We start from the raw sequence: 24,096 nt of genomic DNA on the forward strand, positions 1-24,096 counted from the left end.
CCACAGCAAAGAGCTGGATTGGAAGAAGGGCAGCCAGGACCAGAACTGGTGCCCATATGGGATGTCAGTGCTGCAGGTGGAGGATTCACCTACTGTGCCATGGCGCCGGCTGCAACATGTCTGGTCTTAAACATTTCACGTAAGAGATACTCAACTCATATAATACTGGATCGTTCAAAATCCTTATGCCTATTTCATTTGTTATCATCACTCCCTTTCAAGTTTTCAATTTAAATTTTCTCATGCAGCCTTCATTTAAAAAAAAAAAAGATTTATTTTTTATTTATTTGAAAGCCAGAGTCACAGAGAGAGACCAAGACAGAGAGAGCCTCTGTTCACTGGTTCACTCCCCAAATGGCTGCAACAGCCAAGGGCTAGGTCAGACCAAAGTGAGGAGCCAGGAATTTCTTCCAGTTCTCCAACATGGGTGCAGGGCCCAAGACCTTGGGCCACTCTCCACTGCCTTCCCAGGTGGATTAGCAGGGAGCTGGATTGAACTGAAGCAGCCAGGTTTCCAAGTGGCTCCCATATGAGATGTGGGTGTCGCAGGTGGTGGCTTAACCCGCCACACCATGACACTGGCCTCCCAGCCTTTGTTCTTAAGTGGATCAGCCACGTCACACTCCTCTCAGCTGCAGAGAGTACAAAGACAGGAGTGATGGATCTCCAGCTCTTCCATTCTCCTTCCTAGGTCTGTGGCTGCCTGCCAAGAAAGAGACCTCCACCGGGATCCAGTCTCAGCATTCCCATGGTCAGCAAGGAGAATACGCGGTCGTGCTACCATACACAATGCTAGCAATAATAGGGTGAAGTGTAGGAAACTATTTCTGTAGGTCAAAAAAGCTGACCATCAGTAATTTCATATTTTCAGCCTATGTTAATGCCTTCATTTTAAGAAAAATATACATTTCCTTAAGGATATGCCTATTTATTTAAAAGTATTTTATGATAAGATAAAGAACTTCATTAACTTCTAGGGCACAATTTTATTGTAGTTGCTCTGGTTTTTGTGTATCTACTAAAACTTTGCTGATATACTTTTTTACTGGGGAAAAACAAAACACGAAATTCTCTATTTACTACATAAATTTTTAGTAATTTTACTTTAAATTAACATAATTTTTAATTACTAATACTTCACCGCATATATATTTAGTAATTTTTTAAAAATTTCAAGTCAAGGCCACCGCGGCTCACTAGGCTAATCCTCCGCCTGCGGCGCCGGCACACCGGGTTCTAGTCCCAGTCGGGGCGCCGGATTCTGTCCCGGTAGCTCCTCTTCCTGTCCAGCTCTCTGCTGTGGCCCGGGAGTGCAGTGGAGGATGGCCCAGGTCCTTGGGCCCTGCACCTGCATGGGAGACCGGGAGAAGCACCTGGCTTCTGGCTTCGGATCAGTGCGGTGCGCTGGCTGCAGCGCGCCGGCCATAGCAGCCATTGGAGGGTGAACCAAAGGCAAAAGGAAGGCCTTCCTCTCTGTCTCTCTGTCTCACCGTCCACTCTGCCTGTCAAAAACAAACAGACAAACAAACAAACAAAATTTCAAGTCAGTCTTCCATCTGACCTTGCTCCCTCTGAGGCTCTAGAATCACTATCAAGGTCCCTCTGAACCTTCTCAGCAATGAGCACTTGGAGCTAAGTTATTTTCAGGCCAGGATTTTAAACAATTTGTTTATGCATGTTTGCATTTATATGCTAAAGCAGTAAGTAAAACCAAGTTGTGCTTATCAGCAACCAACTAAAGAACAAATATTAAAGTTATCCCATTCGATTTCAATTTCCTGCCAAAGTCCTGTGTCTCTTCACAGAATAAGATGTTTTGATGCCAGGTGTTTCAGAGAAGTGAGTCTTCCACTTTTAGCAGAAATCGACCGCACTTTGAGAACATCTTACCTGAAACTACCGTAGACTATCAGAAGAATGGATATCAGAAACGTGGACACTTGACTGGAATCCACCAGGGAATAGGCCCTAGAGAAACAAAAGGCGAAGCATTAGGTCATGGCACAGCCCCATGGAGCTTACAGTCAGGCTAATGGAGCTCGGCATCCTCCCCCACCACGTTCTGTTTTTGTCTTTAACAAGAAAAAAAGTGTAAAATGTCATTACTAGAGTAATGTAATTAAAACGAGATTTGCTGGTTTAACAAGAATAAATTGATAGGTTTGCAGCTATTTGCAGTTAATATTTACAGGATATTAAAAGTCAATGCAAAAATCCCACCTCTGTGACATTCAAGAACAACATATGTTTATAACATCTACTTCCCATTTAAAAAGCATCAAAAGTATCTACCAAATCTGCCCCAATGACAAAATGTCTCAGTGAGCAGAAGTTCACTGGTTTGCAATTGAACCATCAACAGTGTCTCACAGGTCCAGCCCAGTGATCCAGTGATGACGCAAAGTGTGCATGTCTCTCTTGGATCCCGTTTTCATCTTTCTGACTGCCTATGGATTATCTCCATGTGGTGTACTCCATTAGGTCTTTAAAGTCAACAGGCCCAAAACCAAAGGCATTCCCTGCATATATGGTCCCCTCAAGGTGCATTGCCTCTCATCACCACCTCCCTTCGATGTCAAAACCAGAAATCAAGTGCATTCCTTCCAAGGCCTGCAATGTTCACATCACTAAGTATCTATAGCTTCCAAACCCACTGCCAAGTCCTTGGTTCCTGTCTATGGCTTGACTACTGGAAATCCTGTTTTCAAGTCTGTCTCCCTGGAGATACTCAGCTGCTTGTTCTGAATGCTGACTAGAAACTGTCCCATGCACAGGGAAGGAATAGTGACTGCAGAGTTTCCTTCTTAAGACACACTCAGGGGGCTGGTGTTGTGGCATAGTGGGTAAAGCCATTGCCTCAGTGCCAGCATCCCATATGGGTGCCGGTTCAGAACTCGGCTGTTCCACTTCCAATCCAGCTCTCTGCTATGACCTGGGAGAGCAGCAGAAGATGGCCCAAGTGCTTGGGCCCCCGCACCTGCCTGGGAGACCCAGAAGAAGCTCCTGGCTTCGGATTGGCCCAGCTCTGGCCGTTGTGGCCATTTGGGGAGTGAACCAGTGGATGGAAGATCTCTCTGCTTCTCAAATAAATAAATAAATCTTAAAGGGGGGGGCACATTCAATAATCAGATCTCATGATATGATGCTGTAGTTTATAATGTCATTTTATTGATCTGTAGTTACTAGTATTTATGGGTATATAAAAAATTTAGTTGGGATACCATTAGGCTGTGATGTCTCCAGCATTCTGGGTTCCTAAATAAGTGAACTAAAATCCAACTTGGAATAATTTCACCAACTAGAAACTGTCAACAAACCTCTATTGAGGAACTTTCCACTTAAGAAGCCAACTGAGCATTTTCTTTATCTTGCTTCCCCAACACTGTAGTTTCCCCATCACGTCCCCACAGAGGAGCACTGTTCCACTTGTGGTCTGGTGCTCATTCATGGATCACTGTTTACTTGAATAGCTTCTTTAAAATTTTAAATACAGAAATTTATCTTTTAATAAGTGAAATAACATGACTTAGGATTTATTTAAAATACTCTGGGGGCCTGGAGTTGTGGCACAGCGGATTAAGTTGTTGCCTGTGATGCTGGCATCCCATATGGGTGCCAGTTGTGCCCTGGCTGCTCTACTTCTGACCCAGCTCCCTGCTAATGTGCCTGGGAAAGCACAGGAAAATGGCCCAAGTACTTGGACCTTTGACATTCCTGTGGGAGACGTGGATGGAGTTCCTGTCTTTGCCCAGGCCCAGCCCTGGTTGCTGTGACCACTTAGGGAGTGAACCAGCAAATAAAAGATCTCTCTCTCTCTCTCCCTGTCTCTTTGTAACTCTGTTCTTCAAATAAATACATAAATATTTAAAAAAAAAATACTCTGGGGGCCAGCATTGTGGCGTAGCAGGTAAAGCCGCTGCCTGCAGTGCTGGCATCCTATATGGGCTCCAGTTCTCGTCTTGGCTGCTCCACTTCCAATCCTGCTCCCTGCTAATGTACCTGGAGAAGCAGTGGAGGACGGCCCAAGTGCTTGGGCCCCTGCACCCACATGAGAGATCTGGAAGAAGTTCCTGGCTCTTGTTTCAGCCTGGTCCAGTCCTGGTCATTTTGGCCATTTGGGGGAGTAAACCGGTGGATAGAAGAGCTCTGTCTCTCTCCTTTTCTAACTTTGCCTTTCAAATAAATAAATAAATCTTAAATCAGGGAAAAAAGGTGGGAGAGATTAACAAACAATAAAAAAAAGAGGCAAAAATTTTTTAAAGTTATTAACTTGGTACTATACAGATGGATAATGGAGTTGCTTCTAACATTTCTGCTGTTATGGACAATTTTGTAATAAACAGCCTTGTAAATTACACTCTAATTGCACACTCTTTAAGTGCATATCTGTGTAAAGTCCTTGTTCCTCAGTTGCATGAGTCAAAGCCCAACTGTTCAACAGCTGGTGGTAACTGTGCTAGACGGCGAAGAGCAGCATTGCATCACTGTGGGAAGTGCTAGTGGACTGCACTGATTCCATCTCTGTTGCTAAACTGGGATTCTGGTGTTTGTTGGTGTTACACCAACATTTAACATGTCATTGAGCATTTAATTTTCATACCATTCCACAATGGCAGTACTATTCTTTCATTAACTCCTTATCAAAAACCAAAAACACCTTGAGAACAGAGTTCCAGATTTGACAAAGAAAACACTGACAATAGGGTCTGAAGCAGTAATCTGAAACCAAATACTAATATTTCTGTCATGTAATATATCAAGATTTACACTAAGTAGGATCAATAAAGGTTGTAAGTAGCCTTGTTATCAATGTATGCCACATCTTGATACAAAATAAATTATAGGAAAACTCTGGATTTTCACAGTTTTGGATTTGCAGAACTGTGGACCTCTGTGATTATCATCAACCTGTTTAGATCACAGGTCAGGTACATTTTTTTAAAGATATTTATTTATCTGAAAGGCAGAGTAATGGGGTATCTTTCATCTACTGGTTCATTCCCCAAATGCCTGCAATAGCTGAGGTTGGGCTAGGCCAAAGCTATGAGCCAGGAACTCTATCCAGGTTTCCCACATGGCTAGCAGGAACTCAAGAGACTGGGACATCATCTGCTGCCTCCCAGGAGCAAGGGCAGGAAGCTGGTTCAAAGGCAGTGGCTGGGGTTTAAAAAAAAATTTTTTTTAAAGATTTTATTTATTTGAAAGACAGAGTTACAGAGAGAGGTAGAGACACAGAGAGAGGTCTTTCATCTGCTGGTTCACTCCCCAGATGGCTGCAATGGCCAGAGCTGCGTCGATCCGAAGCCAGGAACCAGGAGCCTTTTCCAGGTCTCCCACGTGGTGCAGGGGCCCAAGGACTCGGGCCATTTTCTACTGCTTTCCCAGGCTGTAGCAGAGAGCTGGATAGGAAGAGGAGCAGCCGAGACTAGAACCAGCAGCCATATGGGATGTTGGTGCTTCAGGCCAGGGCATTAACCCACAGCGCCACAGCAATGGCCCCATGGCTGGGATTTGATTCCAAGCATTCCAATATGATATATGGACAGCCCAAGTGGTGACTCAACACACTGTGTCACAATGCCCACCAGTCTTTTTTTTTTTTTTTAATTAAAATAAAATTTATTTTGTTTCTTTTAAAGACAGAGAGACAGAGACAGACAGAAACCTCTTACCTGCTGGTTCACTCCCCAAATGCCTGCAGCAGCCTAGAACTTCATGTGAGTCTCTGCCAATTAGAATGTCCATATTCCATACTGGAGTACCTGGGTTTGAGTTCTGGTTCCCCCTCAACTCCCAGCCTTCTGCTACTACACTCCCTGGTAGGCAGCATGTGATGGATGGTTCAAGTAGTTGGGTGCCTGCCATCTACACGGGAGACCTGGATGGAGTTCAGCCTGGGGTAGCTGCAGCCCTTGTGGGCATGTAAGGATGTGAGTCACTTGACGGGTGCTCGCTTTATCTGGCTCTTTCAAATAAAATAAAAAAATAATAAGGGCTTATATAAAACCTAGACTATACTAGCAGAGACAGATGAAGGCAACCATCATCTTATCTTCAGGTAGTCTTCTGGTTCATGTATTCAATCAATGGGAAATTTTTCTTGAGTCACTTTTTAAAAAATTGGCAAACTCTAGGATCTAATCCACAGACTTTTTCTTCCTCTGTCAAATACATTGCTTTGTCTGGTGTTTGTGCGCAGACACCACTGGTCTCCTACAATAGGCTAATTGTCACCCACTTTATAAGTCCATTAAACAATCACAGAGCAGTTTCCAAAAAGTCTAAGGGTCTTCCCTGGGAGGAAAAGGGTCCCTGCTGAGCCTTTCTCTGTATTCTGTTCTTTACCCATACAAAGAAGCAAAGTAAGATTAGGATTTTACTGTTAAGAATTGGGGTCTGGAGTTGAGATCTAGGGTAAAACTAAGATAGATGGGAAAAGGAGGTATTGCAGGGCAAAGTCTGGCTGATTCTAGGAAACTAGAATTTGAGCTGTCATTTCACAGCCTCTAACTTTGCTATTACTTCAGATTCTACCAAAACATCAACAGGTTGGAGTGCCTCCCAGGCCCTCCTACTCAAGTGACTGCTTCTACAGACTCTGGATGGATAGGAAAGACACCAACTACCCGTTCTTCGAAATTAGAGTTCTTACTGAAACACAAGAAGAAAACTAAATATATGCATTTGAGACCTGCCAAAACCAGGTTAGCCAAATGTACTGAAAGCAGACTTGAAGGCTTTGCCAAGTGATGTATCTGTGCAGTCAACTGCCAAGCTGAAAGTATTTTATATGGTTATTATGAAAACCACTAATTCTATAACTGTACTCCTCCAAGTAATAAAGAACTACCAGAAAGTCCTCTCATCTATAAGGTTATACACCCTAAGATGTTTAGAACCATGCTGGATTGTAGTAACTGCCCTACAAACATCTATTTCTAGCTGCTTTACCGGCAAGTGCTTATAACACATATCCTGCTAAAAAGTCATGCCAAACGGAGACACAGAGAGCACTGTTCTGGTATGCTGTGTGTGTCAGCCTCCCAGCTATACAATGAAAGCATTCTCATCCACCCAGCAAGCCAAGCAACCATTATGCCAACCCGCACAGGCTCTGCCTTGGGCCAGCATGTTTCAAACTTTTGGGTTGTGAGACCATTTACACTCTTGAAATTGAGTACTCTGAAGAGTTGTTGTTCATGTGGATTATAATTAGTGATATTTATTATATGTGTATCAGAAATTTAAACTGAGAAAAGTTAAAAATATGTATTAATACATGTAAAACCGTTACATGCTAACAAACATTTTTAAAGGAAAAATAATTGTATTTTCCAAAAGTTTAGTGAGAAAGGGGGTTCTTTTACATTTTTGCAAACTACTGTAATGTCTGGCTTAAATAGGAGACAGCTGGATTCTCTTGCCTGATTCTACAGCTCTACTGCCATATGTTGCTTGGGTTAATTCCATAGGGGGGGAGAAATCTGCTTTACACAGATGGGTAGCTGAAAGAGGGAGGAGTTATTTTAATAACTTTTTCAAATAATCAAGGATATTCTACCTTGATACTATAACTGAAATTCAACAAGTTATAATTTCTCAAAAGTTCTCTGCAATGTGGAATCTGAAATGGTATCAGCTGATTATTTTTACTGTTTTATGTTAAAATCCTCTGGATATACTTTGGATGGATCTTTTATTCACGGTAATTCTGTGACCTCAGGCACTGTAATCTGAAAGGTACTGGCACACACAGTTACACGCTCTTCCAGATGTTGTCACTTTTCATTACACAGTATCCAAAGTTACACCTGTTCACATCCTTCCTGAGGCTCACTGTAACAGATATACATTTTCTAAGATTCTAATTTTCACTTGAGAGCTCAAATTATCAGTCAAAAACATCTTGTTGTTTATTTTGTCTCGACGTGATAGGCTCACTTTATCCATTTTTTGAGAAACTGCCAAATACTCAAGTCTGAGGATCTCCAGTCTGTCTGTCAGTCATTCTTCCTAGTGAAGAGGGTGCTCTAGTTCAGCCAGCAGCTCAAATGACAGCACAAGGGTTTTCTCAGAACAATGGTCCTTCCATATCTAGCAGAAGCACTTTGTGTAAACTTTCCATTTTATCGTAATTTTTATAAAAAATCTTCTTTAAACAAAGATTTATTTTAAAGGCCGAGTGACAGAAAGAAAGGAAAAAAATAAAAAAAGAGAGAGAAAGAGATCCGTCTCTATCTGCTGGTTCAATTCCCAAAATGGCTACAATGGCCAGAGCTGGGTCAGACCAAAGCCAAGAGCCAGGAACTCCATCTGGATCTCCCTTATGGGTGGCAGGAGCCCTATCAGACAATCCTCTGCTTCTTTCTGAGGCGCACTAGCAGGGAGCTGGATCTGAAGTGGAGCAGCTGGGACTAAAAGCAGCATTCATATGGGACACCTGCATCATTGGCATCGGCTTAACCCACTGTACCACAATGTTGATCCTAAATGTAAAATTTTTACATACATGTAACAGAACAGCAAATGAGTAGTTACATTTTTTTTCTGAGCTCAAATTTTTTTTCTTTAAAGATTTGTTTATTTTACTTGAAAGTCAGAGTTACATAGAGAAAGAAGGAGAGGCAGAGATAGAGAGAGACAGAGACAGAGAGAGGTCTTCCATCTGCTGGTTCACTCCCCAATTGGCCACAATGGGCAGAGCTGCGCCGATCTGAAGCCAGGAGCCAGGAGCCAGGAGCTTCCTCCAGGTCTCCCAGGCAGATGCAGGGAGGACTTGGGCCATCTTCCACTGCTTTCCCAGGCCATAGCAGAGAGCTGGATGAGAAGTGCAGCAGCCTGGTCTCGAACCGGTGCTCATATGGGATGCCAACACTGCAGGCTGTGGCTTTACCCACTACGCCACAGCGCTGGCCCCAAGCTCAAATACTATATGTGGAAAATGACTTGCATTCCAGGACTTACTAAGATGCTACAAATTTTCCCTTTATGGGAAAGAAAAAATTAGGAAGTATTAGGGATGCCACATTTGGTTACATTCTCCACTTACTTATTTTTTGAAACATTTTTTCAAAGCATAACTGAAGATGGACCTACATAAAGAGTAAACAGTAAAGAGTAAATCACATAATCCAGGCAATAATTTAGTTTGAAAAAGCAATTGGGGGCCGGCGCTGTGGCGTAGCAGGTAAAGCTGCCGCCTACAGTGCTGGCATCCCTTACGGGTGCTGGTTCAACTCCTGGCTGTTCCTCTTCCGATCCAGCTCTCTGCTATGGCTTGGGAAAGCAGAGGAGGATGGCCCAAGTCCTTGGGCCCCATGTGGGAGACCTAGAAGCTCCTGGATCCTGAATTCAGATCAGCTGAGCTCCAGCAGTTGCGACCATTTGGGGAGTGAATCAGTGGCGGAAGACCTCTCTTTCTCTGCCTTTCTGTAACTCTGCCTCTCAAATAAATCTTAAAAAAAAAAAAGCCTCAATACACTGAAAATTAATTTGTGACAAAAGTAAAACTGGATCTGCAATAAAACACCTGACAGATTTGGGGGAAACATTTTCTGTGAGTCATAAATTTTTAAAAATATTTATTTATTTTTAAAGGCAGAGAGAGAGAGAGAGAGGGAGGGAGGGAGGGAGGGAGGGAAGTCTTCCATCCGCTGGTTCACTTGATCGTGGGTGTAGGGGCCCAAGTACTTGGGCCATCTTCCACAGCTTTCCCAGGCACATTAGCAGCGAGCTAAGAGGTGATAAAACTGAGTTGTAAGAATCAGAAACAGAGGAGGTGATAGAGCTACAAGCTGTATTTTTGAAGTAAGAATCGACAGGACTTGGTAGATTGGAAGTGGAGTAGCCAGGACAGAACCAGCACCCATATGGGATGCTGGCCCTGCAGGCGGAGGCTTAACCTCCACATCACAGCACTGGCCTGAGTCACAAAATATTAAATAGCTGGCCGGCACCGCGGCTCACTAGGCTAATCCTCCGCCTTGCGGCGCCGGCACACCGGGTTCTAGTCCCGGTCGGGGCGCCGGATTCTGTCCCGGTTGCCCCTCTTCCAGGCCAGCCCTCTGCTGTGGCCAGGGAGTGCAGTGGAGGATGGCCCAGGTGCTTGGGCCCTGCACCCCATGGGAGACCAGGAAAAAGCACCTGGCTCCTGGCTCCTGCCATCGGATCAGCGCGGTGCGCCGGCCGTGGTGGCCATTGGAGGGTGAACCAACGGCAAAAGGAAGACCTTTCTCTCTGTCTCTCTCTCTCACTGTCCACTCTGCCTGTCAAAAAAAAAAAAAATTTAAATAGCATCTGTTTATTGAGCGCCTCTCATAGAAGTTCCATTTGGGAGGAGGAAGAGAGAATGGAGAAGGAAAAAGAATGAAGGTCACAATCTCAGCCCTCTGGGAAGGAAGAAGACTGTCATCAGGAACAAACGCCTGGCCTGCGTATGAATGACAGAAGCCTGGAGACAGCCGAAAGGTCAGCTTCTGTTTAATGAGTGGGTTAAAACGGGGTACCAGCAGTCTAAGTTGGTCAGCAAGATTTTATCTACACTCGTAAGCTCTCTCTAGAAATACTACCTTTTTTAAATCAGAAGAGTAAAATCCCAAGAGGAATACAGTAATATTTCTGGGAGATTCATCAGGCAGAAATATCCAGAGTTGATGGAAGAAGCAGAAGTGACTAGAACCAGTGAGACCGACTGGGGCTCTTCCAATAATCTAGGCAAGAGGTGAGAAAACTTTCAGTCGTAAGTAGAAACAGAGGAGGTGAGATAGCTACATCTGTACTTTTGAAGGAAGAATCAACAGGACTTGGTGAAATACACTGGAGGAAAGGAACGAACGAGGGGCAAGAGTTAAAATTTAAGAAAAAAAATTATTTTTCATTTTTATTTGAAAAAGTTACAGAGAGAGGGAGAGACAGAGACAGAGAGACTAACTGACTTCCATCCACTGGTTCACTCTCCAAACGGCTGCAATGCCCAGAGCTGAGCTGAGCTGAGCTGAAGCCAGGAGCCAGGAGCCTCCTCTGGGTCTCCCACATGGGTGCAGGGGCCCAAGCACTTGGGTCATCTGCTGCTTTCCCAGGCGCATTAGCAGGGAGCTGGATCACAAGTGGAACAGGGACTTGAACTGGTGGGATGCTGCAGGCCAGGGCTTGAACCTGCTGTGCCACAGCCCTGGCCCTAAGAGTTAAAATTTCTATGGGTGATAACAAACCCTGACCTGACCACCTAGGCTGCTGTCAGTAGTGAACACCTGAGTGGACACCAAAACCCTAATTTTGGAGCCTCACATATGTGGTAGCAGCAGCTGGACACAACTCAAGGCAGAACCCTCTGAATACACATCAGCTCCATCTGGCCCAGTGATCACCTAATCAGCGAGCCCAGACAGCACCAGCAATCAGCAACATTCAGACACTCCACTTTACTCGAGTGGAGTGCTCTGCCTCCTTGAGCCTTTGAAAGACCTAACCCATTTCCCTCCTTCAAGGCTCATCACCAAGAGCCACAACTCTAAGCTGGATCAGGCTCTTTTTGATAGTAAACCATTTCTACTCAGCATTCAGTCTGGTTTCATTGTTCCTGAATAGCTGGCACAATGGAAATCAGGAGTTACTACAGGGAGGACTGAGCATTGAGAAAAGATCATTTTGGAATGCAACAAAGTAGAATTACACCTGCTGAGCAAACTGGAGTGGCAGGAAGCAGAAATTTGACCAAGGTTACATAGATTCAAAGCATTTGAAACAGGATGGCTCTAAAGGTCTAGGCTTCCAACTATCATATCACACTCTCTTGACATAAGCAGAAAGGCATGACGGTTGAGAGTAGGACGTTTAACTTAAGAGATCACAGGTATGTATGTATTTACAGCACAGTGATAGAGAAGGAGATCTTCTATCTGCTAGCTCACTCCCTAAACGCCCCAAACAGCCAAGGCTGGGCCAGGCCAAAGCGTGGAGCTAAAACTATTTGGGTCTCTCACATGGGTTACAGGGACTCCAGTACTTCAGCCATCATCTACTGCTTCCCAAGCACAGTAACAGGGAGCTGGATCAGAAGTGGAGTAGCTGGGACTTGAACCAGGCACTCTGATATGGGATGGCCCAAGTGGTGGCTTAATCTTCACCCTGTGCCATAATGTCCACACATAAGTGATTTCCACAGCAATTTCAACAGAACCGGGATAAGAGAAGTAGGGAATTTATGTAATTTCCTTAGGGCACTGCCCCAGCAATAGAAGCTAGGAATGAAACTGGTAATGTGGAAGGTCAAGACAGTGACTGCTTATTCATTTATATATATATATATATATTCATTTATATATATATATATAAATATAAATATATAAAATGATTTTGTTTATTTGAGAGGTAGAGTTACAGACAGAGAGAGGGAGAGAGGGAGAGAAAAGTCTTCCATCCACTGATTCACTCCCCAAATGGCTGCAGTCGCTGGAGCCAAGTTGATCTGAAGCCAGGAGCCAGGAGCTTCTTCTGGGTCTCCCACTTGGGTGCAGGGACCCAAGGACTTGGGCCATCTTCTACTGCTTTCCCAGGCCACAGCAGAGAGCTAGATCAGAAGAGGAGCAGCTGGAACTTGAACCAGTGCCCATATGGGATGCGGGTGCCGCAGGCAGAAGCTTAGCCTACTATGCTACAGTGCCAGCCCCTGTTTATTCATTCTGTAGGGACAGTGGAGACCTATGCTACCCTCAAGACAGGAAACAGAAATTCTTGGAGAAGGAAAGATGAATGATAACTAGAAAAGAAGGGAAATGACCATGTGGACAAGATTATAGAGGGAAGAAAAAGGTTAGCTAGCTTTGCTTTCTAGATGGAAATAACACTTTCTTTACTGAGATCAGAAAGGTCAGAGAAGCAATAATGGAATGCAGCAGTGATGGTTTTATGAAAGAGCTCATGCCAGAGGGACTCAGTCATCCCCACACAACAATTCACAGGGTCATCCAGTGTGAAATGAGGTTGGTAGGTCAGGTTCAAAGAAAAGGGAGGGCTCAAGAGGATGCTAAGCTGAAACATTCTTAAATTCAGAGATTGGTTTCCTAAAGTAAAATAATCACTTACTTTTATAAAATTCATATGGTATAAATTTTTGATACTGATTAATGTATAAAAAGACGCCTGAATTTTCTTCAAATAATGAATGTCTAAGTGCTATGGAAATGAGCCAAGTAAAGATGCTAAAGAAAGACATCAAGAGGCCTGCACTGTGGCTAGTAGGCTAAGTCTCTGCCTGTGGTGCCAGACCTTAAATGGGTACAATTCTAGTCCTGGCTGCTTCTCTTCAGATCCAGCTCTCTGCTGTGGCCTGGGAAAGCAGCAGCAGATGGCCCAGGTGCTTGGGCTCTTGCACCTGCGTGAGATACCTAGAAGAAGCTCCTGACTCCTGATTGGCCCAGCTCCAGTCATTATGGCCATCTGGAGAGTGAACCAGTGCATGGAAGAACTTTCTCTTTGTCTCTCCCTCTCTCTGTAACTCTCTCAAATAAATGAATGAATGAATAAATAAATGTCTTTTTCTTTTTCTTTTCTTTTTTTTGACAGGCAGAGTGGATAGTGAGAGAGAGAGACAGAGAGAAAGGTCTTCCTTTTCCCGTTGGTTCACCCTCCAATGGCCACCGCAACCGGCGCGCTACAGCCAGCGCACCACGCTGACCCGATGGCAGGAGCCAGGAGCCAGGTGCTTTTCCTGGTCTCCCATGGGGTGCAGGGCCCAAGCACTTGGGCCATCCTCCACTGCACTCCCTGGCCACAGCAGAGAGCTGGCCTGGAAGAGGGGCAACCAGGACAGAATCCGGTGCCCCAACCGGGACTAGAACCCGGTGTGCCGGCGCCGCTAGGCGGAGGATTAGCCTAGTGAGCCGCGGCGCCGGCCAAATGTCTTTTTCTTTAAAAAAAAAAAAAAAAAAAAAAAAAACAAAACCAACAGACATCAAGAGCTGGGAAAGGTAAACTGGCAGGTTTCCCAGAAGACTGGTTGAAAAAACGGAGGCTTTTATTTTCCTCCCAAGATTTATTCTTCATTTATTTGAAAGGCAGAGATACTGAGAGAGGAGGAAAGACACAGAGATATCTTCCATCCACTGGTTCACTCCCCAAGTGGTCCAACAGCCACAGCTGGGGCAGGTGGAAGCCAGGAATCCAGAGCTTCTTCCAGGTCTCCCATGTGGGTGCAGGGCCCAAGCACTTGAGCCATCCATCCTCCACTGCTTGCCCTGGCACATTAGCAGGGAGTTGGGTCAGAACTGCAGCAGCTTGAACTGGCAGCCATATGGGATGCCAGCATCACAGGCAGAGGCTTAACCTGCCACAACCACAACACTGCCCCAAGGGAGGCAGTTTAAGCAGAAGAAACGGCTTATATAAGGGCAAAAGTGGAAATGGACCAAGTTAACTCAGCTTGAGGAGAAAGAATCTCAATAATGAGAACAGGGCCAAGGAAACACACTGAGTTGCTACCGAAGTACCTTGTGATGCTGCCTGCATCCCGCCTGCGGCAGAATAGGTAAGAACACAGGCTCTGCAGGCAGACAGCTCAGGTTCAAATCCTGGCTCTGTCCTGTGCCAACTGTATGACACTAGGCAAGTTACTTAACCTCTCTAGTCTTCAATGTTCCTATCTGTAAAATGAGGTAATAATACATATCTCACAGTTTTAATGAATGCTATCTGGCAGATGGGGTGTTAATAACCAATGTTATTGTTATATTATGGCATTCACAGGAATCACTATAATGTTTTCAGCCAAGGGATGATGAAATAAAGAAAATTATTTTAGTAATTCTATAGGGTAATAGTTAACACTTATTCAAACAACTGGCCTACTCTGAAGTATCTCATATTTAATCCTCATGATCACAGTAATTAATATTACCCCTCACTTACATACAAGAAAACTGAGGAAGAGAGAGGAGATATATCTTGCATAAGGTTAGAAAGGTGGTAAGTGGGGCCGGCGCTGTGGCACAGTGGGTTAAAGCCCTGGCCTGAAGCGCCAGCATCCCATTTGGGCACCAGTTCAAGTCTCGGCTGCTTCTCTTCCGATCCAGCTCTCTGCTGTGGCCTGGGAAAGCAGTAGAAGATGGCCCAAGTCCTTGGGCCCCTGCACCCATGGAGGAGTCCCGGAAGAAGCTGCTGGCTCCTGGCTTCAGATCGGCGTAGCTCTGGCTATTGCAGCCTTCTGGGGAGTGAACCAGCGGATGGAAGACCTCTCTCTGTCTCCACCTCTGTAACTCTATCAAATAAATAAAAATAAATCTTTAAAAAAAAGCCTTAATATCATCTTAATTAAAAAAAAGGTAGTAAGTGATGAACTCAAATATACACTGTTTAGCCCAGAAGCTAAAGTATTCTGCTTACTCTGAGTATCTGCCATTTTGTTTGTACCAAGTAAATACTTCTATTAGCAAAAAGAAGCAGAGATGGAAAGTCATTAGTCATTTTCCAGAAGAGAAACAAAATCAAGGTCATTCTCAGGGCCCCATTGTTTCCAGTCCCAAAGCTACACAGAATGACTGCAGTGAAGTTGGGCTGTTTGCAGGAGGGAGCTGGTGGACAATATAACCTCTTTGCAGTTAAACTCTTCTATCTCCCAATGGGACATGGGGTCCTGTTTAGCTACTTAGCCCTCCCATTCTCCTTCCACCTTTATGATTACAGTTTCCAATGTTAGTATCTGTTTCAATTTTGATCCCCAGCCTATCTACACTTGGTACAGCAGATGCCAGGACTGGTTGTAATGGAAGCCCATGCTAGAAAGCAAACTTGGTTTTACAACTCTACTGGAGGTTAAAGCACAAGTTTCCAAATAACATACTCAACAGCAAAAGCTTTTAGAATTCTAAATGTTTTAACACTATCTTTTATACATTTATAATATACAGACTTACTATACAGATTTTACCTTTTAAAAATGTTTTGAGGGGGCAGATGTTGTGGTACAGTGGGTTAAGCCATTGCCTGCAAGGCCAGCATCTCATATCACAATGCCAGTTCAAGTCCAGATGCAATGTTTCAGTCAGTCAGTGAGAGTCTGTTTCCAATCCAGCTCCCTGCTAATGTGCCTGGGGAAGCAGTGCAAGACGGCCCAAATGCTTGGGCCTCAATCCCCATGTGGGAGACCCAGATGAAGTTGCTGGCTCCTAGCTTTGGCCTGTCGCTGCCCTGGCTGTCGCAGCCATTTGAGGAGTAAACCACCTGATAGAAGATATCTTTCTTAGGCTCTCCCTTTTTTTTTTGTCACTCTGCCTTTCAAATAAATAAAAATAAATCTTAAGAAAGTTTTTTCTGAGCAGCAGAGAGTGAGAAAGCTCCCATCTGCCAGTCTACTGACAGTCCCAGCCAGAAACCAGAAGTTGGGAGCTCAATATGGATCTCCCACGTGGGTGGCAGGAACCCAATCACTTCAGCTATCACCACTGCCTCTTGCAGTCTGCATCAGCAGGAAGCTGGGGTCGGGAGGCAGAGCAGGGATGGAACCATGCACTCTGATGTAGAACATGAGTATCCTAACCACTAGGCTTGATACTCACTTTTCCGCATGTAATGAATCCAAGATCATGGGTACTGGGGACCTACTTCAGAATCTGCATAGTGTTCTAGGTACAGCATGTTAAACAGCTAACATTCACCAACTCAATGTAAAAGGTAATTTACTGTGTAGCTTTGTTGCTGTTTTCTGTTGACATTATTTTTCTTTTTATTTTAATTTTTTTTTTTTTTTTTTTTGACAGGCAGAGTGGACAGTGAAGAGAGACAGACAGAGAGAAAGGTCTTCCTTTGCCGTTGGTTCACCCTCCAATGGCTGCCGCGGCCGGCGCACCGCGCTGATCCGGTGGCAGGAGCCAGGAGCCAGGTGCTTTTCCTGGTCTCCCATGGGGTGCAGGGCCCAAGCACCTGGGCCATCCTCTACTGCACTCCCTGGCCACAGCAGAGAGCTGGCCTGGAAGAGGGGCAACCAGGACAGAATCCGGCGCCCCAACCGGGACTAGAACCCGGTGTGCCGGCGCCGCTAGGCGGAGGATTAGCCTAGTGAGCCGCGGCGCCGGCCTCTGTTGACATTATAAATACATGTTTATGCTAAGCTCATATTTGAATTCCAAGTTCTCCTTGGCCCATCCACCCTCATTTAAAAAGCAGCCCAACTTCCTCCCCTCAGCTTCACTGCACAACCCCTTGTAGAGAGAAATGCTGTGTCTATTTGACAGTGTGTGGTGAGGACTTAGTCACCCCATGAGAGCAGAAATGGTGAGACTCTGCTTTCACAAAACCCCAGTCACAGCGGAGCTAATGTCTTATGACAAAAATAAGGGTGACACACATGGGAGACCAGGAGGAATCACCTGGCTCCTGGCTTCGGATTGGCGTAGCTCCGGCCATTGTGGTCACTTGGGGAGTGAACCAGCGGATGGAAGACCTTTCTCTCTGTCTCTTTCTCTGTCTGTAACTCTACCTGTCAAATAAATAAAAAAAAATAAGGGTGACAACAGGCAAATATCAACATCACACAAAAACTCTTAAATAAAAAAATAAGGGTGACAACAGGCAAATATCAACATCACACAAAAACTCTTAAATAAAAAAATAAGGGTGACAACAGGCAAATATCAACATCACACAAAAACTCTTAAATAGCATTTCTCAGAGCAGATTTCAGGGGATAAAGGTTTCCTAAATAACATAACTGATTTACATGACTCAAAGCGATGATGGACAAGTCAGTTTGGTAAATACTGAGTTAAACACAACTAATGGGACCACCAGATTTTTTTGGTTTTTGGCCTTCTTCTTCTTTTTTTTTTTTAGAAGACAGCCACTGCAGCTCAGAACACTTTCCCACAAAACCCAGCCCCTTCTCCTTTTTCTCCTTAGTGCACCTAACAAGCTTTATGTTCCATAGAACATGTGCTGGGGAGCCCTGTACTATAGTAAAGAATCTTAGCTCAACACAAGACTAGGCAATTAAGTCTTGATTCAGAAACTGCATACAAATACTAACAATAGAAAATAATATCTGGGGGCTGGCGCCGTGGCTCACTTGGTTAATCCTCCACCTGCGGCACCAGCATCCCATATGGGCGCTGGAGTCCCGGTTGCTCCTCTTCCAGTCCAGCTCTCTGCTGTGGCCCGGAAAGGCAGTGGAGGATGGCCCAAGTGCTTGGGCCCCTGCACCTGCATGGGAGACCAGGAAGAAGCACCTGGCTCCTGGCAGTGGATTGGCGCAGTGCCAGCTATAGCAGCCATTTGGGGAGTGAACCAATGGAAGGAAGACCTTTCTGTCTCTGTCTCTCTCTCTCTCTCTCTCTCACTGTCTATAACTCTACCTGTCAAATAAAAAAAAAAAAAAGAAAATAACATCTGTGAAACATTTACTATGTGCCAAATATTGTCATACGGAATGTTCATTTTATTATTTCTCATTAGCACCCTATGACAGCATAACTCTCTAAGTTATACACGAGAGGTGAAACTTTTGCAATGTTTCAGTCCGTCAGTGAGTGTCTACTGAAATGCAGACAGTGAGAGCAGAACGCTCAGGTCTTATGTGTTGAGTATCTCCCAAGAGCTGACACACAGCAGCCTTTAAAGAGGATTCTTCTGCCACAGCCATAACAACAATATTTAATACCCCTAGTATTTTAGAGGTACAAAGGGCCATTGAGTGGCATCTTTAGCTGGAATTAATCCACTTTTACTTCTCTAAAAAGATTCTGATGAAACAACTGCTATCCAGAACTCCAGGAGGAAAATCAACAATAGAAATACAGTTAGAGGGCCGGCGCCGCGGCTCACTCGGCTAATCCTCCACCTGTGGTGCCAGCACCCTGGGTTCTAGTCCCGGTTGGGATGCTGCACTCTGTCCCAGTTGCTCCTCTTCCAGTCCAGCTCTCTGCTGTGGCCAGGGAGTGCAGTGGAGGATGGCCCAAGTGCTTGGGCCCTGCACCCGCATGGGAGACCAGGTGAAGCACCTGACTCCTGGCTTCGGATCGGCACAGTGTGCAAGCCGCAGCGCGCTGGCTGTAGCGGCCATTTGGGGAGTGAACCAACGGAAGGAAGACCTTTCTTTCTGTCTCTCTCTCTCACTGTCTAACTCTGCCTGAGAAGGAAGGAAGGAAGGAAGGAAGGAGGGAGGGAGGGAGGGAGGGAGGGAGGAAGGAAGGAAGATATTGTTAGTAACTGAAGGAAGAATGAGAAGCCCTTGGTGACTTATTTATGGATTTTAAGTCAATCATGACAAAAAGCGAGATATTCATAAAAATCAATAAATCCTGAAAGTCACACTCAGGAAAAATACTTTTAGAGAAAATCTGATATAGCAAGAGACAATCTCCTGGTTAGAGCTTAAGCTACAGTATTCTTTTTTAAAGATTTATTTATTTGAAAGCCAGAATTACAGAGAGAGAAGGAGAGACACAGAAAGAGGGACATATCTTCTGTCTGCTGGTTTATTCCCCAGATGCTGGGAACAGCCAGTGCTGAGCCAGGCCCAAGTCAGAAGACAGGAACTCCGTCCAGCTCTCCTACATGAATGGCAGGAACACATGAAGTTGAGCGATCTTCCCGGCTTTCCCAGGAATATTAGCAGGGAGCAAGTGGAGCTGGAGCTGCCAGAACTTTAAATGGCACCCAAATGGGATGTCGGTGTTGCAGGAAGCAGGCAGCCTTACCAACTATACCACAATACTTCCCCCAAGCTACAGTATTTTTTTAAAAAAAGATTTAGTTATTTATTTGAAAGTCAGAGTTACACACAAAGAAAAGGAGAGGTAGAGAGGGAGAGAGAGAGAGAGGTCTTCCATCTGCTGGTTCACTCCCCAAATTGGCCGCAATGGTTACAGCTGTGCTGATCCGAAGCCAGGAGCCAGGAGCTTCTTCCAGGTCTCCCACGTGGGTACAGGGGCCCAAGGACTTGGATCATCCTCTACGGCTTTCCCAGGCCATAGCAGAGAGCTGAATTGGAAGTGGAGCAGCCGTGACTTGAACCGGTGCCCATATGGGATGCTGGCACTGCAGGTGGTGGCTTTACCCACTATGCCACAGCGCCAGCCCCAGCTACAGTATTTTTAAAGCTTGAGTTACACAGATTTTCTAAACTTTGCTTTCTTCCACATTCGAAAGCCACCAATACGGAAACAAATGTTATCTGCCCCCCATATGTGATAATAAACATGAAGAAAAACTTATAAAAAAGGATGTACTTCTTTATAAAATATCCAAGCATCCAAAGCCTTGCCTGAAATCTATGAGACTAAGAAATTAAACTGTGGTTATAACAACAATAACAATAATAGCTAATACTTTGGGGCTCTTACTATAATATATTCAGCACTGTACAAGCTACTGCCACTACTGCCACTGACTGCTTCATCTTCAACAATATACCTTCAACTGTCAGCTAGAGATGCGGATGCTGAAACAGAAAGGGACGAATAACTTTGCCCCAACGAGCTAATGGTAAACAATACACACACACACACACACACACACACACACACGGACCATTTTCTGGGCTAGGTCATATGCTACGCCCTAAAGACAGTCTTGATGAATTTAAAAGGGCTGAAATCATGCCAAACATGCTCTCCAACTACAGAATTAACTTAGAAATCATCCACAGAAAGAAATCTGAAATCCCCAAATATCTGGAAATTAAACAACACACTTTTTTCTTTTTTAATTTGACAGATAGAATTATAGACAGAGAGACAGAGGGAAAGGTCTTCCTTCTGTTGGTTCACCCCCCAAATGGCCACTACAGCTGGCACCGATCCGAAGCCAGGAGCCAGGTGCTTCTTCCTGATCTCCCATGCAGGTGCAGGGCCCAAGCTCTTGGGCCATCCTCCACTGCCTTTCCGGGCCACAGCAGAGAGCTGGACTGGAAGAGGAGCAACCAGGATTAGAACCCGGTGCCCATATGGGATGCCAGTGTTGCAGGCAGAGGATTAACCAAGTGTGCCACGGCGCCAGCCCCACAACACACTTCTAAATAACCCATCTTGAACTCAATGAGGAAACACAACAAATCAGTCTGTGCAATGCAGCAGAAGCATTATTGTCAGAGGGAAATACACAGTACTAACTATATTAAAAGACAAAAAATTTAAAATAAATAATCTAAGCTTCCATCTTCAAAAAAAGAACTAGAAAAAGAATAAATTACACTCAAAGCAAATGGAAGGCAATACTCAGCAGAAATCAATGCAACTGTAAACTATAAAGTTTCTTTCTGAAGAAATATCAAGCCAATTTTAAAATCTGTATGGAAGCAAAGAAACTAGAATATCCACAGCAACTGTAGGGGTGGGGAAAGAATCCGGGGTCCCACCTGAACTGACTAAACATTTACTGTGGAGCTGTCACGTGACACTGGGAGAGGACACACACACTGAGCCATGCAAGCAGTGGAGTTTCCAGGAGCCCACAAATCTGTGATCAGCTGATTTCTGACAAAGTGTACAGAGGAAAGAGTCTTCTGAGCACTGGATATCCACAGGCAAAATAAATAAAAAAAACTTCATCTGCAGGGCTGGCTGTTGTGGCACAAGTTAACCTGCTGCATGGGATCATGGGATGCCCTGATCCCCTATCGGATGCCAGTCTGAGTCCTGGCCACTCTACTTCTTAGCCAGCTCCCTGGTAATATGCCTGGGAAGCAGCAAATAATGCTGCTGCGTTCCTCCCATACATCCACATGGGAGACCTGGATGGAGCTCCTAGCCCCTGGTTTCAGCCTGGGCCAGCCCTGGCTCTTGTAGACATTTGAGAAGTGAACCCAGCCGATGAAGTGCTCTCTCTTCCCCTCCCTCCACACACATACACTCTTCTTCCTCTCTCCATCCCTATCACTCTGCCTTTCAAATAAATACACCTTTTAAAAAACCTCATATGTATATAAAAATTAATTCAAGAAGAATCATACCCTTAAATATAAGACTGAAAGCCATAAAATTTCTAGAAGTAGAAAACCTCTGTGTTAACATTAAGCTGGGTGAAGATTTCTCAAGACATAAAACACACAAATTGGGTAAGAAAAATTCACAAGCAGGACTTCATTATAATAAAAATTACTCTTTGAAAGACACTGATAAGAAAAGGAAAAGGAAGCCACACACAGGGAGAAATTCTGCAAAATACATGTCATAGATAAGACTGGTACCCAGAAAACAAATGACTTTCCCAACTCAGTAAGAAAACAACCCTTTTTTTTTTTTTTTTTTTGACAGGCAGAGTGGACAGTGAGAGAGAGAGAGACAGAGAAAGGTCTTCCTTTTTGCCGTTGGAAAACAACCCATTTTTAAAATGAACCAAAGATATTAATAGATATTTCACCAAAGAAGAGATACAGACGGCAATTACATCTGCAAGGAGACACTGAACTATCATCAGTCATTAAGAAAATGAAAATGAAAGCTACCTTTGAGACACAACTCACCCATGGATCTATTAGAATGGTTCAAATTAAGCCACAAAAACAAAAAATGACCATAACAAGAGCTGATGAGGAAACAGAGCTACTGGAAAATTTCAAACATTGTTGGTAGGAATCCAAAACCACTTCAGAAAAGTTTGGCAGCTTCATATAAAGTTAAACACACCTGTATCATATGACTCAAGAAAATGAAAATATATGTCCCCAGAAAATCCTGAATGATAGGACCAGTGTTGTGGCGTAGCAGGTAAAGCCAATAACTGGCCACCAGCATCCCATATGGGCGCTGGTTCGTATTCCAGTCACTCCACTTCCGATCGAGCTCCCTGTTAATGGCCTGGGGAAAGCAGCAGAAGATGGCACAAGTGCTTGGGCCTCTGCCACTTGTGTGGGATACCTGGAAGCAGCTCCTGGCTCTTGGCTTTGGTCTGGCCCAGCCCCAACTACTGTGGCCATCACAGGTGTGAACCAGCAGATGGAAGATTTCTCTCTCTCTCTCTCTCTCTCTCTCTCTCTCTCTCTCTCTCTCTCTTCCCACCCCCCAACCTCCCCCACCCCTCTGTAACTCTTTCAAATAAATACACAAACCTTATAAAAAAGAGAAGAAAAAAGAAAATCCTAAATGAGAAGGTAGATAGTAGCTTTCTTCAGAATTGCTAAAACCTGGCCAGCACCGTGGCTCACTAGGCTAATCCTCTGCCTGCGGTGCCAACACCCCGGGTTCTAGTCCCAGTCGAGGCGCCGGATTCTGTCCTGGTTGCTCCTCTTCTAGTCCAGCTCTCTGCTGTGGCCAGGGAAGGCAGTGGAGGATGGCCCAAGTTCTTGGGCCCTGCACCTGCATCGGAGACCGGGAGGAGGCACCTGGCTCCTGGCTTCGGATTGACGCAGCGCCAGCTGTAGCAGCCATTTGGGGAGTGAACCAACGGAAGGAAGACCTTTCTCTGTCTCTCTCTCTATAGCTGTCTAAAGAAACAATTACCAAAACCTGGAAACAAGGCGAATGTCTCATCAATTAGTGACCACTGAGACAAATTTATACAATGGAGTGCTACTTAGCAATAAAAGGATATGAACTACTAATAGATTTGACATGGAAGACACTCAAATATCATTAAGCTACATAAAAGAAACCAAACTGAAAAAATTACCAACAGGATTCCATGCATATAACATTCTGGAACAAGGAAAGTGGAGCCCAAAACTGAGGCTAGGACCAAGTCTTATGTAGTACATATATTCTTTATACCTACATACCTATGATAAAGTTTAGTTTGCAAACGAGGCAGTTAGAGATCAACAGTAATAACTGGTAATAAAATGGAACAACTGTTAGCAATGTACCATGACAGAAGTTTCATGAATGTGGCCTCTTCCCTCCCCTAAACATCTTTACTATATTCACATGCTTACCTCTGACCACGGGAAACTGAAACCACAGAATGTGAAACCATAAATGGTGGCGGCAGGGGGGTGGGGGGGGCGGAGACAGTGACTACTGTGTGTTTGTAAAATTGGTAATCAGAAAGGCACTCTTAGCTAAGTAACACTGTTCTAAATTTGAAGTGAAAATTCACTCGTATAACCATTTAGTGCTCATTGAACAATAGCTTTTCGGTTATTACTCATTCCAGAAATCTGTGAAAACTTAT

The 24,096-nt window shown here is 44.5% G+C and overlaps 1 protein-coding gene across 2 annotated transcripts in view; it reads right to left on the bottom strand.

Moving 5' to 3' along the window:
* SPPL3 (signal peptide peptidase like 3) overlaps positions 1–24,096 on the bottom strand; it is a 132,377-nt gene that overhangs the window by 41,196 nt on the left and 67,085 nt on the right. For both annotated transcript variants that reach the window (XM_008272297.5, XM_089323293.1), the window contains exon 2: positions 1,891–1,968. In XM_008272297.5, the coding sequence (XP_008270519.1) occupies positions 1,891–1,968 (78 nt within the window). The remainder of the gene's footprint in view (positions 1–1,890; positions 1,969–24,096) is intronic.

This window comes from Oryctolagus cuniculus, chromosome 21 (assembly GCF_051225735.1).
Source record: "Oryctolagus cuniculus isolate XC-2025 breed Fujian yellow rabbit chromosome 21, ASM5122573v1, whole genome shotgun sequence".
Taxonomy (NCBI): Eukaryota; Metazoa; Chordata; class Mammalia; order Lagomorpha; family Leporidae; genus Oryctolagus; species Oryctolagus cuniculus.